General features: G+C 51.7%; 11 protein-coding genes across 11 annotated transcripts; 3 read left to right on the plus strand and 8 right to left on the minus strand.

Moving 5' to 3' along the window:
* Positions 1-1,216: 1,216 nt before the first annotated feature.
* Positions 1,217-2,707, plus strand: C7974DRAFT_450108 (organic solute transporter Ostalpha-domain-containing protein; the record flags this gene model as incomplete). The annotated part of the gene is made up of 6 exons (XM_046145729.1): positions 1,217-1,253; positions 1,305-1,452; positions 1,519-1,810; positions 1,892-2,017; positions 2,074-2,223; positions 2,276-2,707. 6 exons carry the CDS (start codon positions 1,217-1,219, stop codon positions 2,705-2,707), a joined length of 1,185 nt encoding a protein of 394 aa, XP_046000882.1.
* A 613-nt stretch (positions 2,708-3,320) lies between these two features.
* Positions 3,321-4,300, minus strand: C7974DRAFT_374035 (uncharacterized protein; the record flags this gene model as incomplete). Its single annotated transcript, XM_046140137.1, has 2 exons — positions 3,321-3,896; positions 3,935-4,300. The coding sequence occupies 2 exons, from the start codon at positions 4,298-4,300 to the stop codon at positions 3,321-3,323; spliced, it is 942 nt and encodes a 313-aa protein (XP_046000883.1).
* Positions 4,301-5,110: 810 nt separating this feature from the next.
* Positions 5,111-6,929, minus strand: C7974DRAFT_410809 (uncharacterized protein; the record flags this gene model as incomplete). Its single annotated transcript, XM_046143500.1, has 3 exons — positions 5,111-5,313; positions 6,056-6,252; positions 6,463-6,929. 3 exons carry the CDS (start codon positions 6,927-6,929, stop codon positions 5,111-5,113), a joined length of 867 nt encoding a protein of 288 aa, XP_046000884.1.
* Positions 6,930-8,712: 1,783 nt separating this feature from the next.
* C7974DRAFT_139799 (uncharacterized protein) lies at positions 8,713-10,749 on the plus strand. Its single transcript, XM_046135563.1, has one exon. The coding sequence runs from the start codon at positions 8,823-8,825 to the stop codon at positions 10,512-10,514; it is 1,692 nt and encodes a 563-aa protein (XP_046000885.1). The 5' UTR covers positions 8,713-8,822; the 3' UTR covers positions 10,515-10,749.
* On the plus strand, positions 10,597-11,432 carry C7974DRAFT_139792 (uncharacterized protein). Its single transcript, XM_046135562.1, has 2 exons — positions 10,597-10,727; positions 10,774-11,432. Exons 1-2 carry the CDS (start codon positions 10,678-10,680, stop codon positions 11,273-11,275), a joined length of 552 nt encoding a protein of 183 aa, XP_046000886.1. The 5' UTR covers positions 10,597-10,677; the 3' UTR covers positions 11,276-11,432.
* Positions 11,433-11,648: 216 nt separating this feature from the next.
* C7974DRAFT_389320 (putative bicyclomycin resistance protein) lies at positions 11,649-13,868 on the minus strand. The gene is made up of 4 exons (XM_046141351.1): positions 13,411-13,868; positions 12,373-13,359; positions 12,188-12,319; positions 11,649-12,127 (listed from the first exon to the last, which is right to left on the minus strand). Exons 1-4 carry the CDS (start codon positions 13,572-13,574, stop codon positions 11,914-11,916), a joined length of 1,497 nt encoding a protein of 498 aa, XP_046000887.1. The 5' UTR covers positions 13,575-13,868; the 3' UTR covers positions 11,649-11,913.
* A 1,006-nt stretch (positions 13,869-14,874) lies between these two features.
* Positions 14,875-16,200, minus strand: C7974DRAFT_410814 (uncharacterized protein; the record flags this gene model as incomplete). The annotated part of the gene is made up of 3 exons (XM_046143501.1): positions 14,875-15,106; positions 15,157-15,228; positions 15,824-16,200. The coding sequence occupies 3 exons, from the start codon at positions 16,198-16,200 to the stop codon at positions 14,875-14,877; spliced, it is 681 nt and encodes a 226-aa protein (XP_046000888.1).
* Positions 16,201-17,569: 1,369 nt separating this feature from the next.
* Positions 17,570-18,353, minus strand: C7974DRAFT_305108 (ClpP/crotonase-like domain-containing protein; the record flags this gene model as incomplete). Its single annotated transcript, XM_046138009.1, has 2 exons — positions 17,570-18,034; positions 18,087-18,353. The coding sequence occupies 2 exons, from the start codon at positions 18,351-18,353 to the stop codon at positions 17,570-17,572; spliced, it is 732 nt and encodes a 243-aa protein (XP_046000889.1).
* A 49-nt stretch (positions 18,354-18,402) lies between these two features.
* On the minus strand, positions 18,403-21,013 carry C7974DRAFT_139827 (uncharacterized protein). Its single transcript, XM_046135564.1, has 3 exons — positions 19,682-21,013; positions 19,148-19,625; positions 18,403-19,095 (listed from the first exon to the last, which is right to left on the minus strand). The coding sequence occupies exons 1-3, from the start codon at positions 20,901-20,903 to the stop codon at positions 18,705-18,707; spliced, it is 2,091 nt and encodes a 696-aa protein (XP_046000890.1). The 5' UTR covers positions 20,904-21,013; the 3' UTR covers positions 18,403-18,704.
* A 202-nt stretch (positions 21,014-21,215) lies between these two features.
* Positions 21,216-23,249, minus strand: C7974DRAFT_305305 (uncharacterized protein; the record flags this gene model as incomplete). Its single annotated transcript, XM_046138023.1, has 1 exon — positions 21,216-23,249. The coding sequence occupies one exon, from the start codon at positions 23,247-23,249 to the stop codon at positions 21,216-21,218; it is 2,034 nt and encodes a 677-aa protein (XP_046000891.1).
* A 1,488-nt stretch (positions 23,250-24,737) lies between these two features.
* Positions 24,738-25,745, minus strand: C7974DRAFT_139862 (dienelactone hydrolase). The gene is made up of 2 exons (XM_046135565.1): positions 25,339-25,745; positions 24,738-25,279 (listed from the first exon to the last, which is right to left on the minus strand). Exons 1-2 carry the CDS (start codon positions 25,554-25,556, stop codon positions 24,775-24,777), a joined length of 723 nt encoding a protein of 240 aa, XP_046000892.1. The 5' UTR covers positions 25,557-25,745; the 3' UTR covers positions 24,738-24,774.
* Between the last annotated feature and the right edge of the window lie 199 nt (positions 25,746-25,944).

The raw sequence follows: 25,944 nt of genomic DNA on the forward strand, positions 1-25,944 counted from the left end.
ACGCTCAATTCTAAGATCTAGGTAGAGTTAGTACGCTTTGACATCGAAGTGGTCAGGGCTGCCTACAATATTAGTGCTTGCGAGAAAGTGCACACCCTAACAACTATGGAACAGAGATGTACCTATAGGTAGTAAAGGCCTCTAACGAGCTATAGGAGTCTGTTTGGACGTCTTATAGGGCAATAATGTAGGATTTAATTAATAATAAGGTAGTTTGTTAGTTGCTACTATAGTACGTATACCTACACCGTGCAATCTGTTCTACAGCTAGACAGGTCTACACAAATCGCCAACATTTATAGCACAAAAATTACATAAACGCCAACATAGTCGCATCCCCATGCCACAGACCCCCTGCTGCGCGCCACGCAAGCCTGAACGACGTATGTCGACCCTCGGCCGAGACGCCGGACGGTCGGGCCCTTCACCCTGCACGCTCCGCGCCTTCGTGCGACACCGTCGGAGTGTGTCTCGCTGCTGGGATTGCGCCCAAGGACCGAAGACGCGGTGTGCTCCAATGGGTACTGATCCAGTGTTCCGGCACGTCCAGCGTTCGTCCGTCGCCAGCTTGCAGTGTGGAGCTGTGGGATGGGCGGCGCGGGGTGGCTCGTGGGGTCCTGCCAGCGTATTTGTCGTACAGAAGGAGCACGGCTAAAATCATGAGGTGGTCTGGTGCTGGGTTAGTCGGTGTGGTTACACCGAGATTTTCCACTGAGTTGTTGTACACCCAGGTACTAGAGTGTATCAGTGCGTGTTGATAGGTGCGGACCACTACGATAACGTTTGAGTAGGCAGACCCTCTATGGAAAGATTGCAGTAAGGCTCCAGGCAAAGCGTAGTTTACACGATTCTACAAGGGCTATGCACAGGCATCCTAACAGACGTCTCTCTGCGGTAAAGCAACATGCTCTGCAAGCCATCTGTTGAGTGACACACCGTCAGTGACGTACATCTACGTCGAACTCTCCACAAGGATTCTATAGCTGTTCCGTAGTCAGTATACAACGTACCAGGTTGATATATGACTGAGGCTGTGCAACTGCCATTCCGCAGCATCTTGGCACCCAGTCCACTCCACTCCCCTCCGTGCCAAGTGGCCGACTATCTTGGTCCGCCGTTTTCCCGCCGAAGATGCTTACAGAAAGGCAAACATATATCAAGACGGCCTTTCGTTTGCAATAGTGACTACCCAAGGCACGCAGCAGCTCGACTCACAATGGCTAAGTGCGACACCCATCCTCTCGACGTTCCGGGTGTGTTCATTCAATCTATGCAGACGAGAAACGCAAACTAATTGTTGCTAGTCACCGAGATCCAGATCTCGGGCTCACTGAAAGTCAACGACATCCTGATCACGATTGCCGCCTCATGCAGCGTCTCCGCATGGGCACTGTCGCTGTACCTGATCGCCCGCCACCTGGCCAACTACACTGTCCCCGCGCAGCAGAAACTGTACAGCCATTACCTAGCCAACCCCTCGACATCGTTGTATGCAATGGAGTACTAACGCTTCCCCAGCATCATCCGCATACTGCTCATGGTCCCCGTGTACACGACGGCCTGCGTCTTCAGCATCGTGTACTACAAGCAGCACGTCTATCTTGCTGCCATATACGAGTTCTACGAGGCGCTGGTCATTGCGTCGTTTTTCCTGCTGCTGTGTGGATATCTCAACCCGGAGCGTGACGCGCTGCGGAGCGTGTTTGCCGCGCTGACACCACAGCCCTGGCTCCACCCGGTCCGGTTCCTGAGGAAGTGGGTATGGCGCAAGCGCACTGCCAATACGGAGGATGGGGCGAAGTGGCTCAGCGTAAGTCTTTACGATTAGACGGACCCTAGCGCTGGAGACCACACGCTGCGGTACTCTGCTTACTCTGTCTACGGGGTTTAGATCATATGGGCTGCTATCTTCCAGTTCGTTGTCGTGAAGTTCCTGGGCGCGCTTACCAAGTGCATCACGGAAGGCTTGGATGTCTACTGCAAGGAGCTTGGGGGCGCCAGCCACGCCAAAGTCTGGGTACGTGTGTCCCCCGTACCGACTGAGATCCGCACAACACTAATCCTCACCAAAAGGTACAAGTCATCGAGATCCTCTCGCTGGTGACAGCCATGTTCTGCCTCCTGCAGTTCTACAGCCAATGCCACGAAGCCCTTGCAGAGCACAATCCGCTGCTCAAGTTCGTTGCCGTCAAGCTCGTCGTGTTTCTCTTCTACGTCCAATCGGTAAGCGGCCCTGAGCGTTGCGCCAAACGCGATGCTAACTTAGGTATGTTAGTTCATCCTCGACCGATTGACCACAAAAGGCGGCCCCTGGAAGCCAACAGATGCCATATCGTATCCATCGCTGGTCGTCGGGATTCCCAACACGCTGCTCTGCTTTGAGATGGCCGCTGTATCGATCCTGCACCTTTGGGCGTATCCGTGGCACATTTACCACAAAGACGTTCAACGTCCTCTGTTTCCAGACAACACCTCCTTGACAGGAGATTCCGCAGATCCAAAGTCGGAAGCGTTGCATTGGTGTCGAGCGGTTCTCCAGGTGCTGAATTTTACAGACGTTTTGCAAGATATCGCAGAGGGCTTCGTGGGGCTTCGAAAACGACGTGAAGAGAAGGTGCAGGATACGTATGAGTTGTCGGTGGTTGAGAGGGGTGCGGAATATCATGGAGGCTACGAATCAGCTAAGGCGTCAACTCTATCTAAGTAGGATGATATCGGTGCTTGTAAAAATATGCAGACCCCCGCAACCATGGAACAGAGATGTACTCATAGATAGTAAGGGCCTCTGACTTAGGTAGCTACATCGGGGAGGTGTCGTGCGCTGAATAAGGCACATGACCAGGGGATTTCCTTCTTTTGCCGTCGCAGGTGGTGACGAGGGGTGTCTTGGTGCTGGGGCAGCTGGAGCCGCGGAGGGGGGTGGAGGTACAGGCCACTCGGGCACGAGACTGAAGGGGGGCGTTGAGATAAGGGGGGTGGGTTTTTGATGGTCGTAGTTCCGCTTGGTATGGAGGGTGTTGGAAACTCAGTCTACGTGAATTAGTCCAAAAAGCCATGGTCGAGTATCTCTAAATCCGACGTTTCGATGCACTGTGGCATCCGAGGTAAGTTCTTGCAACGGTAGCAGAGACCATGGGTCTGTGGTGAAAGCGTCGTCGCCCCGGGCTCTTCGTCCTGCTTAGCCCACATCAGAGCTCGCTCTTGTTTATCGCTGCTTGGAAGAATGTGCAGACCCTCCCAATCATAGAACTGAGATGTGACTACAATAAGTCAAGGACTCTAACTAGCCTACAAGGCATACCCAGTCGGTTCAGAGCCCTTCAGGCGTCGATAGCATCGCCGGCGGGCCGCACAGTTCGCAGCACCGCCCCAGTAGCGGTCAGAAAAAGCACGTCTCCCCAAGCATCTTCCAGGCGAGCAGTGAGACCCGGGCCCGTGCGGACAGCCACACGACAGTGGATACCAGGAGCCGCCCACAATCGAGAGCCGTCGTACGTGAAGCCTGACCCTCTTGCAGTGATCGCTTCGTCGTGGATGTACTTCCAGTCTATCATTCCTCTTGCGCCAGTCACGTTGTGCACGCGTAGCTCTGAGACCATCTGGCCAGTTTTGTCCATGAACCGCAGCTTGGTGGGTTTGGAGGGTTCGGGCGTGGGTTTGGAAAATTCGGGCGTGGGGTCGGGAGATTCGGGCGTGGGTGCAGGAGGCGAGAAGATTGGGGTGACGCGCAGCGGTGTTCGCGGTGGGTAGTTGGTCTGGAGAAGCGTGCGAGTGTCTGCTTTCTCTTCCTTTTGGGGCTTCCTTGAAGGTGCGGAGGGTACGGCCTCTGAATCTGAGCTCGAATCAAGATTGATAATGTTGGGCTGGGTGGGCTTCTGCTCTTTGATAATGTTGGACTGGGTGGCTTTTGCCCTTTGCGAGTCCGACGCTGTACATTGGTCCTCGCGCCTATAGCAAAACGGCCTAGAGCGTCTCTCCTCCATGCTTCTGGCGCGTTGCAGAGGTCGGGCACGTCGTTGAACATGGCTTCTAGCAATGTGTCCCGAGATAAGCTATCGAGCGAGCCTGTCCGCGTAAATAGACCGTCGACGATCCAAGGGTGATTTTCAAGGTGCGCGTTTTCCAACTGATGCTGCACGCTCGCATGCTTGTCGTCTGGAATGCCAAAGCCGTTCAAGATATCAACCAAGTGACTTGGCTTGACCGCGTAGTTGAAGCCGGGAATCTGTGGAGAGCGTGTGGATGTGTTGTTGGGCGGCGGACCAGGACCGCGGGGGTCAGTACCTGCGCTATCCGACATGGTGAGCAGCCGCTCTTTCGGTGAGCGGTGAAGACTCTGGCGGTTCAGCGTTGGAGAAGGTGGTGGGGTAAGAATTTGATGCAAGTCTCGGCGAGAAAAGACTAACCTGTATTTACCAACGCGACTCACAAGTGAAAGTGAGCGCCATGACGGAAAGCGCCCACGGCAAACAAGACGACTGATTGCGCGGTAAGCTTGGCCAAATTTCTAGACTGTGTTAGAAAACTACATGTCATGAATCTAGGCTGCAATCTTGCAGTACAATCGTTAGCGACTTTTACAGACTCATACAACCATAGGACAGACTACACAATACAGGTAGTCAATTCCTACGTTGCTGAATTGCAGGACGTCTAATCAAATTCCTATAGCTACATTGTATAGCGTTGCTACGGCTTAGAGGGCAGGACTACTGTGTACTAGAGGTGGTAGAAGCGTGGTCTTCAAGGTGCCTTGTTCAATCTAGCCTAGACTATAAACCTGTTTTGAAATACTGTGAAGTTGTAGCCAAGATTCCTAAAACGAGGTCCAAGATCCCGAACATGCGGCCCAAGATCCCTAACACGCGGCCCAAGATCCCAACCATGTGGTCACTCAACACAGTACATAGAATTGACACTAGATGCGCAAATATCTCGGGTTGCCTGCTTGTCACCGCTCGGACGCATAGTTGTGGTTATCGACTATCCCCAAAGATTGAAAGAAGACAGGAAACCAAGACTGGAGAGATGTGGAGAGTTCGTGTTCATCATCTGTCGAATCTAGTAAAGTACAGTACTAGCCATCTATCTCATGGTAATACACACCCTTCTACATGCAGATGTGCTGGATGATCCCAGCGCACGCCGCTGTCCCTTCCTCGTATAGCCTCGGGGATCTTCCCCACGAGTCTATCTCGTCTGGCGAGTTGTTGTTGATGCGGTCCTTGATCACGTCGCTCAATGCCAGGTCCATTGACGAGTCGATGGAATACAGCTCTGTCTTCTCGTCGATGCCAGTGATGCTCAAGATCACTTCTTTGATTAGTTGCTGGACAATGGGCCACTTTGTTCAAACCACCATTTTTTCGTTCCCAAGAACCGCGTGGCGGAGTAACTGATGTTTGATGGCATCTCGAGCCGGTGAATCCATAGACAATTCGATGCTGCATAGCCCCTTGCCCGACCAGATTTCTGATGGACTCACAAGAAGTCTTCTATCATCTGCTGGACAAGAACGTGATTTGCTTTTGTCTCGATCTCCTGCGGATATTGCCAATACAGGACTAGAGGCGCACGGGTACCAAATGTACTGGCTGTTCGCGTTTTTTGAACTTTATAGAAAGCTTTTGAACGTGGAACTTCCAGAAGAGACTGGCTGAAAGAATCGACAATAGTCGGCGACGGGGAGGTCTGATCTACCATCCACTATGCTTGGTTGAATGTGCAAACCTATTGATGTGGTGTGTTGATGTGATATGTTGATGACCCGCCTAGGTATACATAGTCTTCAAGACGACTGCCATTTCACTCGTCTTATACCATACAATGTACTGAGAACTCTGTGTCGCAGGATCTGATGCAACAGCGACTTTATCTTGGAACTGGACCGGCCTTTTCGGCCTTTTTAGCCATACGGGTTTGGTCTCTGTAGGAAAAGCTCGCAATAGGCCGCCGCCTTCATTGCGCGAGGGTTTGGTCGGCGGCTGTCCTCTCCATCTTCGGTTGTCAAGTTTGGATGGGAGGCGGAACTGGAGGGGTGCCTCACAATGCCTACAGTAGTACTTGTACACAGCGACCGATGCGAGCTTCGGCCCACTTGCACTGCCGAGGCCGAGCGACTCGATCACATCGAAGCGCCAGTCGACCTCGTCTTCTGCGTGGGGGCTGCTGAGCTTGATGCTAATGCCTGAGCCGGCGCAGTAGTGGGTGCCATCGGGAATCTTGAGGTGGGCGTAGTAGAGCTGGTCGCCGCTGCTGGTGAAGGTTGCAATATAGATGGTTGTGAGCTAGTAGCCAGCGAGCTTAAGAGCATCAAGCTCGCTGATTTAGTTGTGATACTAAACGGTCACATACTCGTTAAAGGATAGAAAAGTGTGCCGCTTGCGCAGCGAGAAACCGCTCAGTTAATCCTTTGCGTCCATCTCCATGCCCTTCTGCAGGTTCATCCAACGATCCTTCCACTAGTCGAGGATAGCAGGCTGCTCCTTCTGCATCATTATGCTGTCGTCTACCGCGTTTAAGCGGCTGAACAGGGCCTCGGAGGCGACGCAGAAGAGGTGAAGGTGCACGACGTTGCTGCCGGCGAGCATGCCGCGAGCCTTCTGGAAGAGCGGATCGAACGGCCTAAGGGACTCGTTGGTGTAGAACGCCTTGCCGTAGAGGGGACGCTGGCTGTCAGGTTCGGCGTCGCCGGTTGTCGTACGTACGCGCAACTGAACGTGCACGAACATGGCCTCGGGCTCGCCGTCAAGTAGCTTCTGGACAACCTGCACCTGTTCGGGGCTGACGTGCTGGGTGAAGCGCTCGTCTGTTGGCTTAACCGACTCGTACGTGAGTCCGTCGTCGTTGTCGTCGTTGTCGTCGTTACCCTTGGGCCTCGCGAGGAGGTTGTCGCGGGTGAAGCATATATCTGCGGACTTGTGGACCATGCCGTGCTTCGAGCTAGCGTCAGTGCTTGAGTACGAGCCCTCGAAGCCGAAGCCAATGGACTAGATGTGCTGCGGGCAGGCCGTAGTGACCAAGGTCGCAGTCAACAGGACGACTTAGCTCTCGTCGAGCATGCCCTTAGGAGGCGGCAACGGCTCATCCTCGCCCTCGATAGAGACGTCGTCGTCGACGAAGATGCTGTCAGTAGTAGGCTCGCCGTCAACGTTGCGTCGAGGATCAACGTTGTCGGTATTCCCTTCAGGCACTCTCGAGGCAGGTGAATAGTCTTGAGCGATGCTTTGGTGCCACATCATACTCTCCAGAATCTTGGACAACGATGCAAGCCTGGGAATTGCTCGTGTGCTTGAAGTGTCCTTATATATAGTGGCATGTGGCAAAACCGGCGGCATAAAGTAAAGAAGGCTTCGCTACCAGAGATAGTAGAGCACCTAAATTCGAGGTCGTGCTCACAAGCCTTGTGGTCATCGTTCACTAAATCGTTCCCGGAGTCTAATAAGAAAGCTCAGAGGTCCAATCAGCTTGTTGTCGGTATATAACTCATTGTAAACAACATCAGGAGGATTCGAGCTTTGCTCCTCGTTCATTCCGTCTAGTTGCAGTTTGCTGTCTCAAGGAAACTGTCTTCTGTCAGACCTTGGTGCTGAAAATGCGCTCTGACAATCTCCACAACGAGCTTTTCATTCCTGAAAAGGCTCCTGAGGTAAACAGTGGGTCATTCTTGTCTAGCGTTGTCCATGGCTTGCCGTAGCCCGTGTCGTCGGCATTGAGCATGGAACCGCACGCGCCAATCCCGTTACGGTGGAGTTCGCTAGCACCAGCTATGATGCGCGTATACGCAGAATCCTACAGCTTACCCTGTTCTCCGCCTAAGCGGAAGTCGGTTGTCGGGGTACTGCTCCGGGAAGTAGAGATCGCGGGGTGTGACATCGAACAACTCGGCAGCACGCTTCCACACGGTCAGGTCCTCCTTCAGGGCCTGCTGGTATGCCGTTTTTGTCTTTGCCCGCGATCGGGCATTCCGCATGGCGGCAGCGGCGGCAGCAGCCGTCTTCTCAATGCGCTGCTCGAGCGCTGCTTCTTCGCGCTTCTTCTCGGCCTTATGTAGACCATTAGGTCTTCCTTCTCCGATGTCGTCCATGGCTTTCTCTCCAAAGCAACCCGCGTGACACCATCTGAGGGTGATATACTAGGTGAGCCACGCCGTGGATGATGTAGATGAAGAACCGGCATAAGATGAAAGGTATATACTAGGTGGGCCACCTCGTGGCTGGCTTTCCATGTTACCTGACTACCTTGCCTTTATATCGTTCGGTCTCATTATTTGTGGTTTCGTGAAATCGTAGAATGGATAGTCATTTGATCAAGCAGCTTGACACTGGGAGCTTCTATCCTTGCTGTTGGTGTCAGATTGAGTCATCTGCTAAACGGTGTTCGTGCTGCATGACCAACAAATGCACCCATTCAGAAGTTGGTGAGCACAAGTGCTCTCATCATATCGTTTGCTCACAAGCTGATTCTGTCTCCAAAGCAGCTAAGGGTTTGCTGCCTACTCAGCATGACAGATTTGCCAACGTTGAGGTTAGGAATGACTTGCACTCGCACAAGCACATTTCTCTGCTGGAATTCGCAGTGCCATTGTCCTGGATGGCGTGAAGTGCATGTTCCGCAGCCGCGGGCTGTGAGAATCTTTCGACTTGGGATGATGAAGTCATCTAGAGTCAATGCGAGCGGTTGGTGCTAGCCCACTTCTGTACTAGCGCCGGTATCAATTCCGCCAGATCCGTGGCTGTGTCAGGCATCATTCATTCGCAACTCCACAAAGGCGGTAGCGGGCCATTCCATCGAATCCACTTGCATAATTCCGAGTGGTTACAATGAGTGTGGAGAGGAGGCAGACCCAGCGACAGCGCCTCCGCATCGCGTGCGACCCATGTCGGGATCGCAAAAGAAAGTGCGACGGGAACCGCCCCTGCAACATGTGCATTGGGTATGGATACGAATGCTTGTATCGCTCTACGCCTCGCAGTCGACGAAGCCGAAGAGGCACAAGTCAGTCGCAGGCCATAGCTGCGCAGGAAGAGAATCCGTCATTGGTTGGGGGTACACCGCTGGTGCACCAACCATCACACGATGTTTCCATGCGGCTTCAAGAGTCGCGGCCCCTACAAGAGCGAGCGCAAGAGCAAGTAGGTCGACCTTACTACCTACGGTCTGTCCAGAGCAACTCTGGTGCCGCATTTGTGCGGCTCCTTACAATGACGCTCGAGTCGACTCAAAGTGTCTCACCGATGCGAATGCTGGCGTGGAACCTGTTCATCGGAGAAAGACAGAATACAAACACCATACAGGCCACGTACGTTACCGAGATTCTGACTGAGCAGGACATGCAGAGCCTTGCGGCGATCTATTCGGCAAAGTTCCACCCCTGTTACGCATTTGTGGCTCTCGACAGACTTCATCGGGACATATCCAGTAGATGGAAGGACCAAGATCGATCAGACGCGAGGGACGCCGTACTTTGTGGTGTCGCCGCCATCGGCAGCCTCTTCTCGAATACGCAGAATTTGCCAACCGAGCAACGTCTTGTTGTACTTGCCAAACGCCTCCTAGATCCATCGACTGCAGGTCCTCCTTCCCTGCACCTGGCTACTGCATGGCTACTCCACACGGTGTATCTGCGACTGACCGCGAAGCCAGAAGAGGCATGGCTGGCAAGCTGTACCACCCTCCACATCATCGATGCGGCAGTGTCCATGAATAGTGTTGGAATCAGCACCATCCCTCCATCTTATGAGAACCAAGACATCAATGATACTCGAAAGAGTCTGATAGGTGTCGCGCAGCATCTAAACATTTGGCTTTCTTTCGATCTTGGCAGGAGGCGAGTGGTGATCCCAAATCTGGACGCATTCCCGTTATCCGTGAAGCCAGGAGAATTCACAGCGGAATTATTAGGTCTTCTTCCGTTTTCCGAGGTTTTGGACCCAGCCAACAAGCTGAGCTTGGACGACCTTCTTGTCACGCTCGTGGAAGTTCTAGACCGAACACACACAGAGCCGCCCTCAGTCCTCGCCCAGTGCAACTTGACGCTATGCATCTATCGCAGGCTCCATTCGTCCAGTCTGGTCATCACACATACCGTCAAAAGCAAGGTCTTTGCCCAGTTGAAGAAGTCGATCCAAGCAGTCCACTCAGCGATTGCTCAAGGTCTTCCGTGGCACCATGTAGCCAACATCCCATTCCAAGTGTTTTGTATGCTCCTTTTCATTGACACTGTGGAGTCGTTTGCGATCCTCGGCGAAGCCTTGGCCTGCATTGTAGCTGTCAACAACGCATACCAGACCGAAGCAACGCGCGAAGCAGCGACTGCGGCCTACACGCTAGTTGAGCTGCATCGCAAACGGAGAGAGACGGAGATCCGGAATCACACTGACATGCTGGATTTGTACCCTTCACTGGATCCCCAGGTCCAGGAAGCGCAGGATGACCTTTTGAGTGGAGATGCACTGCAGGATTCTTGGTGGTTCAATCAGTTCCTGGCTCATCCAGACTTTCTCGGCTCCTAAATGGATGTCAGACGGGTCGCAAGCTCTATCGAGACTCAGATTCACTCTCACTCTCACTCCTCCAAAATTTGCCGAGCATATGTTTAAATCTTCGATGCGAAATTCACTCATTTACAGACCTGCCGCACACTCACAAGCTACCCCAACTAAGGTGTCAAACTAAATGACAATGGCATCAGCAAATCGTTTCGCAGTGTTCAGCTCTGACATATTGTGAGTTGACTGATGAGCTTCTATATGAAGCAACTGACAAGTACAGAACATTCGAAAACTATTCCGACTCGGCTTTCTTGAGACTCCCCGCTGAGATACGCAACCAAATCTATATTTTGGCATTCGACTCAGCTACTGTTCGTGTCGACGTTGGCTCTCGAGTTACCAGCATTGTCAACGATGCTGCGGCACTGATCGACACCTGCCGCCAGACTCGACACGAAGCGAAGACGTTCCACGGAAAATTCACTATAGTTCGTCTCCCATTCGAGATACAGACACACGATCTCTTCGCCGACCTATGCGCCATCATGGGACCAAACAACAGCGCACGGATCCAGGAGGTTCAGATGACTCGAGAAATGTTGATGCGGGCTGACGAACACTTCGGCAAGGAAGGAATGCAGTGGTATCTGAAGAAGGACATCGAAGGGTTTGAATCTTTGTCACAGATCTCGCAGTGCGAGTCTCAGAGGCGGGTCAATAAAGCCTCAGCGTGGTCTCGCAGGAAGATGCCTGGCCTCGTTCGTGAGGTACGAAGGCGTTGACGCCCTCATGTGTACTTTGCTGGGCATCAGTCTGGTCCTGGGTGTGCTTGAATTTTCTTAGTGCAAGACAATTCGCAGCCAGCGAGAAGAGTGAACCGAACAAGAAACGATTCTGTGCAAGTTGCCTCCTATCGTAACAGCTGACAGCTCCAACGATAAACTACGAAATTATGCTTAAATGCCGATTTTTGCGGCGTGATTCGTCCTGCTGCATCTTGCTGGTAGCGCTGAGCTGCGACTCGAGGTTATTGTGCAAGGAGTTGCATATCTTTGCCGAATGATTATGGAACCCAGCTTGCAGAAGAGCCTTTGAAATGAAATTGAAAGCCCTAAAATGTAGATATATTCAGCGGTTACCGAATTTGAATTCATTTGGCCTCGGCAAGCAACGTTGTATTGAGCTATCCGTAGTTTTGATTAACCTGAGCCAGTCTTGCTTCCTGCCCGCAATGTATAGCTCAACAAAGATATCGCACTGTCACGAAGTCTACATTGTGCAAGACGACGATATTCACTGTGCATCTAGTCATTCAGAACATCGTGTTTGGGCAAAGATTGGATGGCGTATTCTTTTTGAGGCGATGGAACGTCATAACAAGCAATACGCTGAGCTGCCATTATGATGTTATTTCCATTTATCATCCTTGGTTCAGAATCCTGCTGTGCTTTCTCAAGACTAGACCGTATGCTCTAAAGACCACGGGAATGGGAATCATAAGTACAGCCAGGCAGCCAAGTAACGTTCCCGCCCACTGAACCCCGAGATTTTCGAACATCTGCGTAGAGAATAAAGGAAACCCAGCTGCAAAGGCTGAGCGAAGCATGATATTGGCTGCAACAGTGGACGCTGCCCTGGTAGCAAATAGTGTTAGCTGGAGCAGAAGAGAGCTGATCGAACACGATGTCACTTACAACGGTAGGAAAGCATCTACAAGGTAGTTGAAGCAGGGTAAGAAGATGCAAAGAACTCCAAAGCCGATGAAAACTCCAGCGGCGACTGGTGACATCCAATGAATGGAATCGGTGAAGCCTGTCCACGCGAACCTACCAAAATATCAGCCAGGTTGCTACATGCCTTCTGTGACGAGAAGACTTACCAGAAAATTCCGATCGGAAAAACGAATGCACCGAGAATGGGCGGGCCGAGGCGCCACTCTGGTACAGGTTTACCGTTGTTAGCCTCCAGCTTCTGGATATACGATTGATGTTTGGATAGAATAAAAGCCAGGGCCAAGAGGATCCCCAGGAACAGTCCGAGGAATGGCAACGTCCTGACACCCAAAGGCATGCCATAGACGTGACTGAAGACATACGGGTACGCTTTCAGAAGTGCGTATACTAGTCCGTAAATGAAGGACATGTACAGCGACACAAGAAATACGATAGGCTCCGTGAAAAGCATTCGCAGTGGTCTTGTAAAATACTTCTGGGCCACTGCTTTAATGTCAAGTTCGACCCGCTCCTGCTCAGCATGGATAGCCCAGTTGCCAGTTTGCTTTCGTAACCGTGCGGCCTTCTCAATCAAGACGAAGGGTGCCGACGTCTCTTGAAGGAAACAAAGCAGAAAACAGGAATTGGCAAAGCCAATTATCGCTGGGAGGTACAGCGTCCAACGCCATCCCAAGTAGCTCGCCACTACAAACTCACCCACGATCGGTGCCAGGAACGGACCACCGAAGACTGTCATGGCATAAAACTGTATTGCCATGCCCCGATAGACGTTATCATAGATATCAGCGAGTACCGCCGGTACCACACACAGCGGACTGGCTCCAAATAGGCCAGCAAAGAAACGGCAGATAATCAGCGTTTGGATGTCCTTGGAGGCCGCGCTTCCAATCGTGAAGATCGAGGACCCCAGTATGCCGACGCACAGCGGCCAGCGCCGCCCCACGAGCTCCGACCCGGGCGCCCAGATCAGTGGTCCTGCTGCAAAACCCAAAACGAAGAGACTCGTCCCGAGCGCGGCAACGACTCTCCCAACTTGGAACTCCTGGCGGACTTGCGCTTCACCTGCCGCGAAGATGGCGCTGTTGAAGGATGCCACGAAGGTTCCGAAGCATGAAGCTATAGCGATGCACAATCTTAGGATTTTATTAGCCTTACTTTCATTAGATCTAAGAAAACGTGCGTACTTCTTCCCTGTCGACCAGTTCTGTGGGTTCATGGGGTCGTGCGAGTTCTCGAATGCGACAATATATTCTTGCCGGTCCGGGAGACTTTGAGGGATGAATCTGCCCCCTCCGATAGATATTGAACTCTTCTCGGCTGTCTTGTCACTCATCGTGCCAGGAAGCATGATGGGAGAAGGTTCCTTGATTCGATCTTGTGAACTAGGAAACGAAAGCACAATAGAACGGAGCGAGTGATGCAAGGCATGCGTTCAATGATGCTCTGCGAGACTTTGTGCCTACATCGTTCGAAAAATCCACGCTTGTTGACTCAAAGTCGAAGGCCAGAAAAAAGCTGTGCGGAAATGGCGGTGCATCGTGTGACCCACAAGAGCAATGGTGGTTGCATAGCAAAGAGGCCCGGCTAAAGGCCGTGCGCAGAAAAAGCCCTTCAGTTGCAATCTTTTGTGGGGACAATGTATCCTCTAGCGATGGAGATCGATGTTATCTCGGCGGGGCGTTGCGGAGCACCTAATGGAAATAGCGGAAGTCGAGGAAGTTGCGGATGTAACATCGCCGCCACCAGAATTCCTAGCCGAGAATAGCATGGCTTCGTGGTCTCAACTCTTACTTTGACGATATGCTTCCGATAAGACTTCAGAATACCCACATATGTTCGGTGAATGGATGACGTTACGTGATCCTACCTGCCGGCACCATGGATGAATCCTCATGTTGTATCGGATCTTGAGGCAACCATTTGGTTTTGTCGAGACCGCAGTCCTGCAGACGGAAACGTTGCACTACATGCGTGCGTTGACAGCTTTCGGATCCAAAGACAGCTCGCTTCACAGCAGCTGCTGAGTCGGTTCTGCTGTTGAATCAGGTCACCCATCAGCCACAACAGACTACTCAGGGAGGCGGTTGACCCGCCATCTTTGTCTACTAGCACAGAGGCCAGAGTCAGGGAAGGGAAGCAAGTTGAAAAAGCGAGATTTAGAGACAACACATTGTATTTATCTGCTAATTTTCTTGCTTTTCTGCCACCCTTTTGTACTCTACGTTCAGTACTAGTATATGTCCATCATCTTTTGAGGTAACCTGTGCGGTGTGCCCTGCATCTTATAGACGCTGCACTTCTACTCAAGTAGATTGACCGCAATTCCAATCCTAGCGAAACTCTACCTTCAAGTCCGACTGCCCGAGGCAAGACCTGATTGCATCGGCGGTCACGTTTCGGATCTTCCGCCAAACATTCCTGACAACAACAATCTCGAGAGAAGGGAATGTCTTCTTCACAAGACCTTAATCTTTCCAGTGGTCAACGCGACGTCTCATGTAGTTTCCTGACGCTATGCCGCGGAACCGCTTGGCCGTTGTCTTATTGATGTCGATGGTTCGAATACCAGAGCGCTGACGAGCATCCAGCATGTACACTAGAACATCTAGATCGACATCGAATGGGAGAATCAGAGTGTCAGGAAGCTGTTAGTTAAACTTGAACGTCTCCTGTTGAAGCTGGTGACATGTTTGGCTCAACCCTTTGTTAGAGTTCTCGAAGCGGAAGGCGTTGTTCCAGTCTCTCACAGACAGATCGCGGCTCTGGAGGTTAATCTTCTTGCGGATAAGTGTTATGGACGAAGAGGCCGATACGTAGATATCGTTGCGCAACTCCGCCGGCAGACGAAGCAGAGGTGACGTAAACTGGTTGATCAGTGTGCTAGACGGCAGATCAGTCATGTCCCGAAGATGTATGGGGGTTCTACCAACAGATGTTCTAGAGACGGCAAGTGAGTGACCATATCGTCAGTCACAGGCGAGCGTCCTTCGTCTAGCTGAGAGCTACAGTGGTCAGTGTATACCTTGAATGAGCAAACGATAGCTTAAAACATCTGATGGTGGTGTCAATATGGATGCGTGTATATATAGTTGGTCGGTGGTGGTGAATGATCAGAGAGGAGTAGTTGACCAGATGAAGTGCGACCGTCGAGGTGGGGGATTGACACGCATTGAGCACGGGCGGTCTTTCACTTCGACGAAATGGAATTTGCACGCACTATCACAGAACAGTCACTCAGACACAAACTTTCAGGGCTGCTTGCTTAGAATAGATAGCAAACGTAAACGTCTCAGGAAGTGATATATTACCATACGCCAGACCAGACCACTAGCCTACTTTCTAGGCACCCGATTGCTACAAGTTGCAGAGCAGACTTTGCCTGTTGAACGAGATGTATGGACAAAACGAACCACAAGATCCGGGTGCCCTGTCCACTCCCTCAGACGACTAGTAGTATCCTCCTCAACCCTGTCGCAACAGAATATTCCTTTCACCGTCACACACTGGAGCGCAAGAAATCGCTGCTTGATCCCATGAGCCCGGAACCCACAGATTGCACATGACGGGGAAACGGTGATCGAACGTATATCCGCACACTTCTTGTCCCCTATGAGAGAGGCAACGTGACGGACGCTGAGCTCAGGGTCAATGTTGATGTGGGTGTACGTGTTCTGCAGACCTAGCGTCTCATAGTGGAGCTGACGGCTGACCATAGGGAGGCATGAGAATCGGAGTTCTTCTCGACCCCTGATGTAGCTTGTCGGCACCTGAGATACGTAGATGGTGTCGAAGACATAGTTGTATATCTTTTTGCGGAGCTCTGGTGGAAGTTGCAGAAGTGGAGAGCAGTTTTGAGCTGTCTGGAGAGTGTTTTTGTCAGGAGAGTCTTTTGCACACTCGACTCTGTTTGTTGGGAGAAGACGAGAAGAGTCCATGGGGTCGGCTCCGTCTCCGTCTCCAGCGCTGGCGGTCATTGTGGTGGGCTCTGGGGCTTTCTGAGAGCAAGTTGCAGTGGAGATGTGGGAGTAAGATTGCATGGTAGGTACGGATCATTAAATAGAGGTGAGGCACTACACTGAGGCGCATCCGAACTTTCACTTAGTACTCAAGTGACCGACGTAGCATAGTTGGTTAGATTGAGTGAAAGGTTGGCAGTGACTTTGACGTAAACTTCTAGACGTGTCCGTGGAAATCGTTCTTGGAGGTTCCATGCGTCAAATGATCCAAGTTTTTGGCGTGGCTTTGGAGCCTGTAAAAGTACGATCTGCCCGACATGCGGGAATACATGTGATAAATATGTGTAAAGGATACGTTCTCGTCTACCAGGGTAGAATTTGATTTCCCGACCTGAAAAGTCCCCGAGCAGTCTTCGCGGCCGACTAGGGTCTAACACATGGAGGCGGATAATATGAACCCAGAAGGTGTGCTCAAGCACCATCGTTGACATCACCACGTGCCGCAGAACAGCTGGAACATGGAGACTGAAACCAATATACGCTTGTATTCTCGTGGGAATCTTTTTGATGTACGCACGGGTTTTTTGGTGAATCTGCCGACACGAGAGGCCGAAGACTGATCCAGGCTGTTGGACCTTGAACGTGCCGAAATAATAACCGATCAAGAGTCTATCGCATACAAGCTCGTAGATTTGGTTGCGAATCTCGGCCGGAAGACTTAGGAGAGGCGAATTGCGTTGATTGTTGAGGGTGCTGGATATGGTCAACAAACGATCTTCATATGGTCAACAAACGATCTTCTGGATGCGAACGACAGAGACTCACATCATCTCGCGCCTTTCGTTGTCTACGTGTGGATCTCGATCGTATGCTACAGTATTGCTATTAGTAGCCATGATCTTGTTGATTGAGAGAGCGTTGAAGGTCCTGGTGGTTGGGCATCAAACAACAATGGCTGGCATCTTGTGTAGCCGAGAATGGTGTAACAGTGTCACAACAGTGTGGACAACAATAATGTCGCAGTTTGAGTGATAACCGTGAATTGCTCAGATGATTTAGCTGCGTTTCGAGCGCTGAAATTAAGCATGAGCTCTAGCGCTTGACTTCAACTTATGACCAGTGCTCCAGCGATAGCAGCCCGTCTGCGAAGATGTCTCCTCAACTTTGACGTTGGGCTGTCGAAACCCTTGCCAGTGTCGTACGCCAGCGTCACACACCGCAAGGAAACCTATTTCCTAGAAAGCTCTGAGCAGATTCTCACTGTAGTACATCTGCAGCGGCAGTGGAAGTCCTTATGTTTTAACGCGGTCATGTCGGAGGGTTCATCTTATTCAAGTCCCACTGGCCCTTCGGTTGCCAAACAGCGGCAAACGGGGAAGTTCATTGTTCATATCTTCGCTTTCGCAGGCGCCATCGTTCTCTGCCCGTGTACGTAACATATCCCTCTAATCTTCTCCGCGGCTTCACCCCACAGCTCATTTCTCAACACACTGTACACGCCCATTCTCGCCTTCCCTTGTATCTCCTTCGCTTTCTTCAGCGCAACGTCCAGCATCTCTTTCGGCTCGGCAATCTGGTCTACGATTCCATCCTCAAACGCCTCCTTCCCTGTCCACTTATGTGCTTCAAGCAGCATCTTGCGTGCGATTTGGGGCCGGAGCTTTAGGCGAGGGAGATATCCGATGCCAGGGAAGTGAAGGCCGAGATCGACGGGCGGCATGCTGAAAAAGCCGCGTTTGGAGTTCATGATGCGGTAGTCATGGGCAAGGGCAAAGGGACAAGCGCCGCCGAATGTATGACCAGTGAGGAGCGCGATAGTAGGGAAGGGGTAGTCGAGAAGCGTTGCGAGAAGCTGTGGCGATGTCAGTATTGCGGTCTCGTTGCTCACAAGTCGTGTTGCGAACCGGGAAGAAACCATCGCTATTTGCGTTTGGATTTGTGTCAGACTCGTCCAGATCTAAGCCTGTGCACCAGAACTTCTCATCGTTGCCTCTTGTTATGACGCAACCCTCTGAATCTGGTCCTAGTTCGTGCTCGATGTCTCGCAGCGCACGAATGATCTCTTGTGCGAACTTGACGTTGATGCGATTCTCTGGCGCTTTCTGCATGGTGATCACGAAAATGCGATCAATGCGATCGACGCGCAGGTTCGAGTACGGGCCCAATGTCATGGTGATGATGGACACAATATCGGCTGACAACTGGGTTTTGGAAATCACTGTCAAAGCGTCGATGCAATCGCTGCTGCGAGGACTACTCTGTAGCAATCACACGTTGTTGACAAAATGCCAAAACTAATGATGACGATGCATGGATTTGCGAACCGCAACAGCGGGGCGGGTAGCAAGCCTCGGCGCGCGAAGTGCGGAGATGTGGGGTACATTGGACCCCTGCAAGTAGGCGGCAGTTCTCGGTAACTTGCCATCTCGAGTTCTTGACTGACTCGCTTGCTCTGCGCTGCTCGCCTCGAGGCTGCGGGTGTAGATCATGCAAGGCTCCTCTGCGAAGGCCGTAATGGTAATCTACCACCCAAGGCCGCCTTGATCCCAATCGGTCATGAGCCAGTTGCCCATAGCGTACGGGCCGAACCATTCCTGCGGCTGCAAGAGTGTAGGCTCAACTGAAACTTCAGTCGTGACTTGGTTGTTCATCATATGCTGCGCGGCGACATCAGCAGCAATATCGAGATCAAGGTGATGGTTGGGCGTGCGCAAGCCTTGCAGGATGCCAGCCATTTCGAGTTCCCGTGGTGCAAAGTTCGCAGCTTGAGGCAACCGCTGATGAATTGTGTGCCACATTCGACATAGGTCGGGACCGAAGTCGGAGAAAAACTGTGATGTAGTACTTGGAAGGCTGATCTCGGGGAATGTGCCGATATGAGGACGTTGCGTTGCTTTCTCACGAACATCCATTCTTTGGTTGAATTAGTACCTGTAAGTTGAAGGCAAGGGGTCGCAAGACTTACAGATGTTTCAGACTGCCGACAGCAGTAGGCCATCTCTTGCTCAACTCCTCGAGCGCTCGGGCCATGATATTGAGATTCTGTTCAGCCACAGTCACCATCTCTGAATAGCGATAACACGAAAGTTGTGCCATGCCAGCAGTCAGACAATAAAAAGTGAAGATGGGGCCTAGATAGCGAAGCTCGTCGCGCGCCATGAAATCCTCAAAGATGCCAGCGATGTACGAAGACGCGAGCAGTGCTGCTGTCGATGGTGCTAGCTTTGGATCAAGTGGTCTGTTGAGAATAACCAGAACTGTGAAGTATTGAACATGGAGCTGACGGGCTTCGAAGCTGTATGATTTGAGTGTTCGCTCTTCTGTGGCTCTACACAGCTGTAGACGGTCCGGCAGGGTCTTCAGCCAGCGAAAGAGCCTGTCCTCGAGCGACTTCTTCTGCTCCTGCAAACCTTGCTTGCGTAAGTAGCTCTGTGTGAGATCACCTGTGGAATGCGTCAAAACTTTACGACGACAAATCAGAACGCCATGATTGACATACCTAAAATGCACGAGATGCCCACATATGCTGCAAACAGGTCTGCAGAAGCCGCCACACCGTCGAAATCCAAGACAGAGATAGGTGACACGTCTGCAAGCTTCAGATCGATTGCGCGAGGTCTACCGTGGCCTGCATTGATCAGACAATCGCGGGTTACAAGCGACCACCAGATTCGCTTTCGCAGACCGGCATCTAGCTTTCCATTCGGCTCTCGGTGCAAACCGACTTGATACGCAAGACCGACGCAGACACGTACCCAGAAGCTACTTGTATCTAATGATACCCGCTCTGGCCCCTCAGGGTTCCACCATTGCAGTAGGCATGCCGACGCGATGTTGATGATAGGGTCATCTTCGGCACCCATCCAAAACAGCAATCTAGCTTTCTTGTAGAAGTCTTCCGAAGGGTAGTTCGGCACAGGCGCGCTGACTCTACTACCCGCCAGGAAGATAGCATGCTGAAGGAGGAGAGATGTTGTGCCAGGGCTGCGCTCGTCGATCCAGCTGCGTTCCACGACTGGAGTCCACGGGTAGCATCGCGTCCAAAAAGCATCCAACAAGCTTTCTCGGACCGATCGGGGAGGAAGTTCAGTTACCTGCTGAATTCGCAGGATCTCAATATCGGAGGTTGAGAATCGATGTGGGACCTTGTTAGGAAGCTCTGAGTCATCGTCGACAGGAAGATCACCACGGAGGTATTCCAATCTTCCCAGATAACTGACGCTATTCTTGGGTCTATAGGTGGACTCGGGCATGCTAGATGGGATGCTTCCGTAGGGTGAGTTGAGCGAGGGATCAAACTGACGATCCAAAAGTGGAGGTTCCTGCAGACTCGCGGTGCTTGACAGTCTTCTGCCGAGTTCGACCTCGGACTTGAGCTCCTGGTCAGGCAACGTTGCGGCGCTGTTGGGAACAAAGACAGAATTGCTTCCTTCGCCCGAGCTCCCACTTGCTGCGTGATTGATTGCAAAGTTGTCTCTGGCAGCTTCTTGAGAAGGTGCTTCATCCTGCGCTTTCACTCTCCTCTGGTCTGCGGACGGGGAAGGACTGAATGTGAACCTCTTCCGCTTGCGCTCGCGAGGTACGCATTGATAGTCATCTCGAGTGCATGGCGTACATCGATCCCCGCCAACTTCATCAATGTCGCATCGCACTTTTTTCTTGTGGCAGATCACGCACGCCTTGATCGTTCGGCGCGCTCGCTGCTGGTTTGGCGGAGCCATGTACACACCAATCTATCCGGTCGAGGACACATTGGTGACACGCGTGGGAGTAGAGCACGAATGTAGAGCAGTTTTTTTGCACTGTATGTCGACGATGGAGACCGCGGCCGGTTGGGAGCTGGAAAGACAGTCCGGGTTCCGGCATTCAGGGTTCTGCTTGCGGGGCCGCATTTGACCGGGCACCCCTGGAAATCATCTGCCATTCCGTTTGAAGGCGGCAAACGCCCACCCAAACATCGCACCATCACAAACATTCAACTGACTCTTGATCTACGAATTTGGTGATCGAAATTGCCCTTGAGAGTCTCAGAGTCAACCACCAACGATCACCCTCTGTAACCTTACTACTGCTTCACCCTTCCCGTCACTCCCCTCAGCCAAAGTTCTCAAATCTGGCTCACCAAGCAGCATCGCCTTCCCTACAAGTCTGTATTTGTCTACAGCATCTTCTGTCTTTGACCGCCGTAGTATCCACACCCTCAAAGGAATGCATGTTGCATCCAATAGATCAGTCGGTACAGCTGCCCTCAATTCTTCCATAGGCCCATCATGGAAATTTGCATTGACCGCCGCACCGGTAGTAAATGCATTTTTTCCATCACAATCGAGATGGTAAGCATAGACGCCGATGTAGTACATGGAGCGCGGGTCTGTGAGCCACGTGATGAACATGTGTGCATCTCCAAGGGTGAAGATGGCAGGTGCTGTAATGCCTAGTAATGTTGTGACTGGCAGAAGCTGAACAATAAGTTCTTGCGCAGCAGAGGTAAGGGATGGGTTGGGTGCTAGGTCTTTAAACAGGCCCAGGTTGTAGTTTGGCCCTACCACGTCTTGCTCTAGTTGCTTCCAGAGTCTGGCGGTGAAGTCGTATCCATTCAAGATACAGCTAGCGAGGAATCTGCGACGCGGGCCGTCGAGTTCTGCGTCTGGTCGGCTGGCTGTTGTGAGGGACTCGTTCACAGGTCCGTAAGTAGCTATACGTGTAGTAGCTATGGTGCTTGGGAATATCTTGTATGTCGGTACAAGATCCGCATCTTGCACGCGTGTCCATGTGATAGGGTGCGGAAGGAGAATCACGTCTAGTTCTATCTCTTGCTCAGTGATCCGATGAATACTGTGTAAACTTCCTCGCTTAAACCTTGGAATCGCTATCTCGTCGACGCTGTGACGCTGAAACCACGAAGGTTTGTCGAGCAGCTTGGGTATCGCTTGGCTGTTGAACATCGTGAGTGGATATTTCTCTCCGGCTGCAAGAGCTAGCAAAGAACTGATGTATTGAAGTTCATCTTGACTTCTCATTGTCTGTCCCTGATACGCAAGTGCAAGTCCGGACATGTTGATCATGATGCTCATCTTGTCTTCCAAGAGCATGCACCCCTTTCTACTCACAGCATTGTGTCTGGCCATGAGACTGCCTCTGTACCCTGGCTCGCGATCCCCAGCATCGATGGGGACAAAGATCTCCTGACCTATCGAATCAGGTGCAGCCAATCCCATGATATGGCACAGGGTCCACCACTTCATCTTCACTGTCGAGCCGTTTGGCCCGTTCATTATGAAAGTAGCATTATGAATCTCGTGATTCTGCCTCCTGTCACCCCATGGCTCGTTGACATTGAATTCGTGGAAGCACCACGCACGTTGCCACCATCTCGCCGCGTTGACTTTGTCGTCGAAGCTTTGCAGAACGACTCTTTCATCCGTGGATGGCCTCCACGCTGGATCATATGATTTCGTGGGATCATACTTCAGGTGCAACGCCGCCTCTTGCTCGTCTAGAAACACATCCTCAAGCAACACGAGAAGACGGATGCAGGATCGGTAGATGACGTCCATTGCTGCAACAGACTTGTGCTTGTCGATCAACGATTCTTGGTCGATACAGAGCTGATCCATCCAGATGCCCACACGAGGATGATTCTTCTCGCCGATAATAGCGTCAACGAATGGCTTGCTGATGGGCCAGCTGCCGTATCTCTCATAGCCCTTGGGCAGGAATTGCTCGGAACGCCAACAGTACGACACAGCCATGTACTGACGCACATATAACCCAGTCTCATTGAATGACGGTAGGTCAGCATTTGGGTAGACGAGACGAAAGGGTGAACTGAGTATAGTAGATGCAGATCGTGGCATGAATAATGACCCGACAGATGGGCTCCATCGCTTGAGATGATGCAGTATGGTCGCTGCTTCTTCCTGATTTCCATTGAGCTTCACGAGTCCATACTCGAAGACCTCGGCTTTGTTCTCTTCCGTCAAGGTCAGCTTGAACAAGTCATTGCCTAGCTCTTCGTAAGTGGCACAGCGCGGCACTTGTAAACAAGTTTCTTCGATTTTGGGCATATTATTTTCTCCTGCTGATGCCATGCTCAGATATCGGATATGGACTTCAGCTACGAAGTATTTGGTAGGCAACGTTCCTGTCTGCTTCGGCAAACGTGGCAATATGTGGGTCTTATGTAACCAGACAAGTCTAATTTCGCTTAATACTTCGTAGGGCCGACGGTGTCGTCATAGGCTTCCTAACTGCATCCTGCTTTCTCTGTTTGCGCCGCCATAATCAGCTTGAAAGACCCCGAACCTGGAAGTTATAATTGCACAACGATGCAGAATCAGTCACCTAAGTCAGATTAGTGCAATTGAGAATCCGGCACGTTGTCGCAGCCAAAGGTGGAAACAACCAAGGTCGTCGGCATTCTACAATAGAGATTTAACAGTGTTGTTGGACCAGTAAGCATATTGATCTGTAAACACCTTTAGTGTGGGTCACTTGAGGGAAAAACGAACCAACCGTAGTTGAGAGCAAACGCATCAAAGTCAAGAGCCTTTGCATCGACAATGTCTTGTTAAGTGTGTGCATCACCGACCATGTAGTGGACGAATCTATGTAACAGCCGTTAAGGAATGTTCCTGTAATCGTATCGTCTGACTTACACAGGTTTGTCATTCGCACGCCGCTCGATCGCACGAGCTGATGCAAGGGCTGCCAAGATACCGACGATAACTGTAGTCGAGAAATGCATAGCGGTGTACGATTAGATGCCTGTGCAACTGAGAATGTTGAGTACTGTACGACCTTGAATTCGGTCGGCTTCCTATCATATACTGCCAACCGCAAACACTAGGCGAGCCTTGTGATGGTCCTCGAAACGCTAGGTAGCACTTATGCGTGCAGCCATCAACCGTCTTTCCTTGTCGTATCACGTTGTTGTTTGCTGCATGAAAAATGAAACAATGAGGCCCTTTGTACTCTGCGGAGCCCGTCATTCGAAGTCCGGACGCCGCACCCGTGTGGAGACTTTGGAGAAGCGACTGCATGACGACTTGCTTTGTATGGACATCGTCCACAATAGGGGCAGGTGGGTGGTGTCGGTAAGGGTGGATTGTGGTGGCCTGATTTGAACAACACGTGGAATTATCTAGGATCCCTAATCTGTCAGAAGCCGTGGCTGGGGGTAGGGAATTCGTCATCACTCGCCGTATTTGTTCTGTGCAAGGAGAAATATAGCACCTCAATCAGCCACACCGCTGCACCGGATCTTTTACGAGGTATGTGAGGTGCTGTGTGGTAGCTTGCACTGCTGGCGGAGTTCAATCCCCACCTCAGATCATGATCCTCCCGCTGTGCTACTTTGAGGCGCACATGTGAAGACCGACGCGTCGTGTACGCGCTAGCTTCGCACGGCTACTGTATAATTATTTACGTCAAAGAAGGCTGCTCTATCGGCTACTTCATAGGTAGGAAGGTGCAAGGTATGCACGTCAACTCATTCTGCTTCAGACTCAATCAATGATTGACAAGATATCAAGAGAAAGCAATGTGTCGTCAAATCGTAGAATTAATATCTAGCTCTTACGGGCTGAGGTCCTAGTGCAGGTACTCGTTGAAGAAGGAAACAGCGTCCCTCCTCGCCTTCTCCAGCGCATTCTTCTGTGCCTCAACGGAGGGGTCACCACGCGCCGCAAAGCCGTGCTGCATACCGGGAAAGTGGACGTACTCCCAGGGTACATTCAGCTGCGGCAGCTTCTCGAGCGTGTACTTCTTGAGTTCCTCGGTGAATGCAAAGTCATGCTCGGGCGCGATAATCTGAATAGGGACCTTGACCGCATCGATTTCGGCCTTCTCGATCAGGGAAGGGTGTGCCACGGAGAATGCGTCGATGAGCTGGGGGTCGGCTCCGAGCTTGAAGCATGCCCATGCTCCGTAGCAGTAGCCGATCGCAACGACCTTCTTGTGCTGCTTCTTCAGGGTTTGGGCGTACTCCTTGATCTGCGCCCAACGGTTCTCCTTGCTGTGACGGCCGAGGAAGGCCGGGAGGTCGAATGACCCTGGGTTGGAAAGTGCATCAGGAGCGACGACTTCGCCTTCGAACCTGTGAGATGCTGGGTCAGGGTCTGCGAGTCGCTACCTAGGTACAAGGGTAGAGCTTACAGGTCAGGGACGTAGACGGTTGCCTGCGACTCCTTCGCGAAACTGTCGGCAATCAGGCGGATGTTTGGGAGGGTCCAACCAAAGACGTCGGTCACGATTAGGACAGCAGCATCCTTCGAATCGCCAACAACGTAGGCCTTTGAGCTGTTGAGCGTGGTCTCCTTGCCAGTGGTCGTGCCGTTCCACTTGAAGCCGGTTTTGCAGTTTTCGCAGGACATCTTGCGGGTTTGCTGGTCAGTATATTCTTGTATCTCTGAAAGCTTGAATGGATCGAGGGGCACGACGGTGGGCGCAAGTTGTCTTTGTGCGTGTACAGCTGGTGGGGTAGCTGTCGGAAGCACTGGATGTAGTCGACCAATAGCAGAGCTCAATGGTGTGCTTCCTGACGTTATTTGGCATGCAAGCGGGGTTGAAGCTGGCGAACAATGTAATTGAAGGCGATAAGGGCCGAAGCAAAAATTAACTCCGTCGCACCTTCGCCGATTTTTCCCGCTCTGCTTGCGCGATCCACCACGCGGATAAGGCACGCGGATAAGAGACTCAGTAGAAGCTGTGGATACAGGCAACGTCGGTGCGCAAGCGGATAATGTACGTCAGCCATCTTAG

The sequence above is a fragment of the Boeremia exigua genome (assembly GCF_020726555.1).
Source record: "Boeremia exigua strain MPI-SDFR-AT-0100 chromosome Unknown C7974scaffold_3, whole genome shotgun sequence".
NCBI lineage: Eukaryota > Fungi > Ascomycota > Dothideomycetes > Pleosporales > Didymellaceae > Boeremia > Boeremia exigua.

What these genes read in the sequence shown, in the direction of transcription:
- C7974DRAFT_139799 (XM_046135563.1), top strand. Translation starts at nt 8,823, where the DNA reads ATGAGTGTGGAGAGGAGGCAGACCCAGCGACAGCGCCTCCGCATCGCG.
- C7974DRAFT_139862 (XM_046135565.1), bottom strand. Translation starts at nt 25,556, where the DNA reads ATGTCCTGCGAAAACTGCAAAACCGGCTTCAAGTGGAACGGCACGACC. An exon ending in ACCGTCTACGTCCCTGACCT is followed by an intron (nt 25,280 to 25,338) that starts GTAAGCTCTACC and finishes AGCATCTCACAG; the next exon opens with GTTCGAAGGCGAAGTCGTCG.
- C7974DRAFT_389320 (XM_046141351.1), bottom strand. Translation starts at nt 13,574, where the DNA reads ATGCTTCCTGGCACGATGAGTGACAAGACAGCCGAGAAGAGTTCAATA. An exon ending in AACTGGTCGACAGGGAAGAA is followed by an intron (nt 13,360 to 13,410) that starts GTACGCACGTTT and finishes TAAAATCCTAAG; the next exon opens with ATTGTGCATCGCTATAGCTT. An exon ending in TTTCCGATCGGAATTTTCTG is followed by an intron (nt 12,320 to 12,372) that starts GTAAGTCTTCTC and finishes ATATTTTGGTAG; the next exon opens with GTTCGCGTGGACAGGCTTCA.
- C7974DRAFT_139827 (XM_046135564.1), bottom strand. Translation starts at nt 20,903, where the DNA reads ATGGCTCCGCCAAACCAGCAGCGAGCGCGCCGAACGATCAAGGCGTGC. An exon ending in GGGCATCTCGTGCATTTTAG is followed by an intron (nt 19,626 to 19,681) that starts GTATGTCAATCA and finishes CGCATTCCACAG; the next exon opens with GTGATCTCACACAGAGCTAC. An exon ending in GTCGGCAGTCTGAAACATCT is followed by an intron (nt 19,096 to 19,147) that starts GTAAGTCTTGCG and finishes ATTCAACCAAAG; the next exon opens with AATGGATGTTCGTGAGAAAG.
- C7974DRAFT_139792 (XM_046135562.1), top strand. Translation starts at nt 10,678, where the DNA reads ATGACAATGGCATCAGCAAATCGTTTCGCAGTGTTCAGCTCTGACATA. An exon ending in GTGTTCAGCTCTGACATATT is followed by an intron (nt 10,728 to 10,773) that starts GTGAGTTGACTG and finishes TGACAAGTACAG; the next exon opens with AACATTCGAAAACTATTCCG.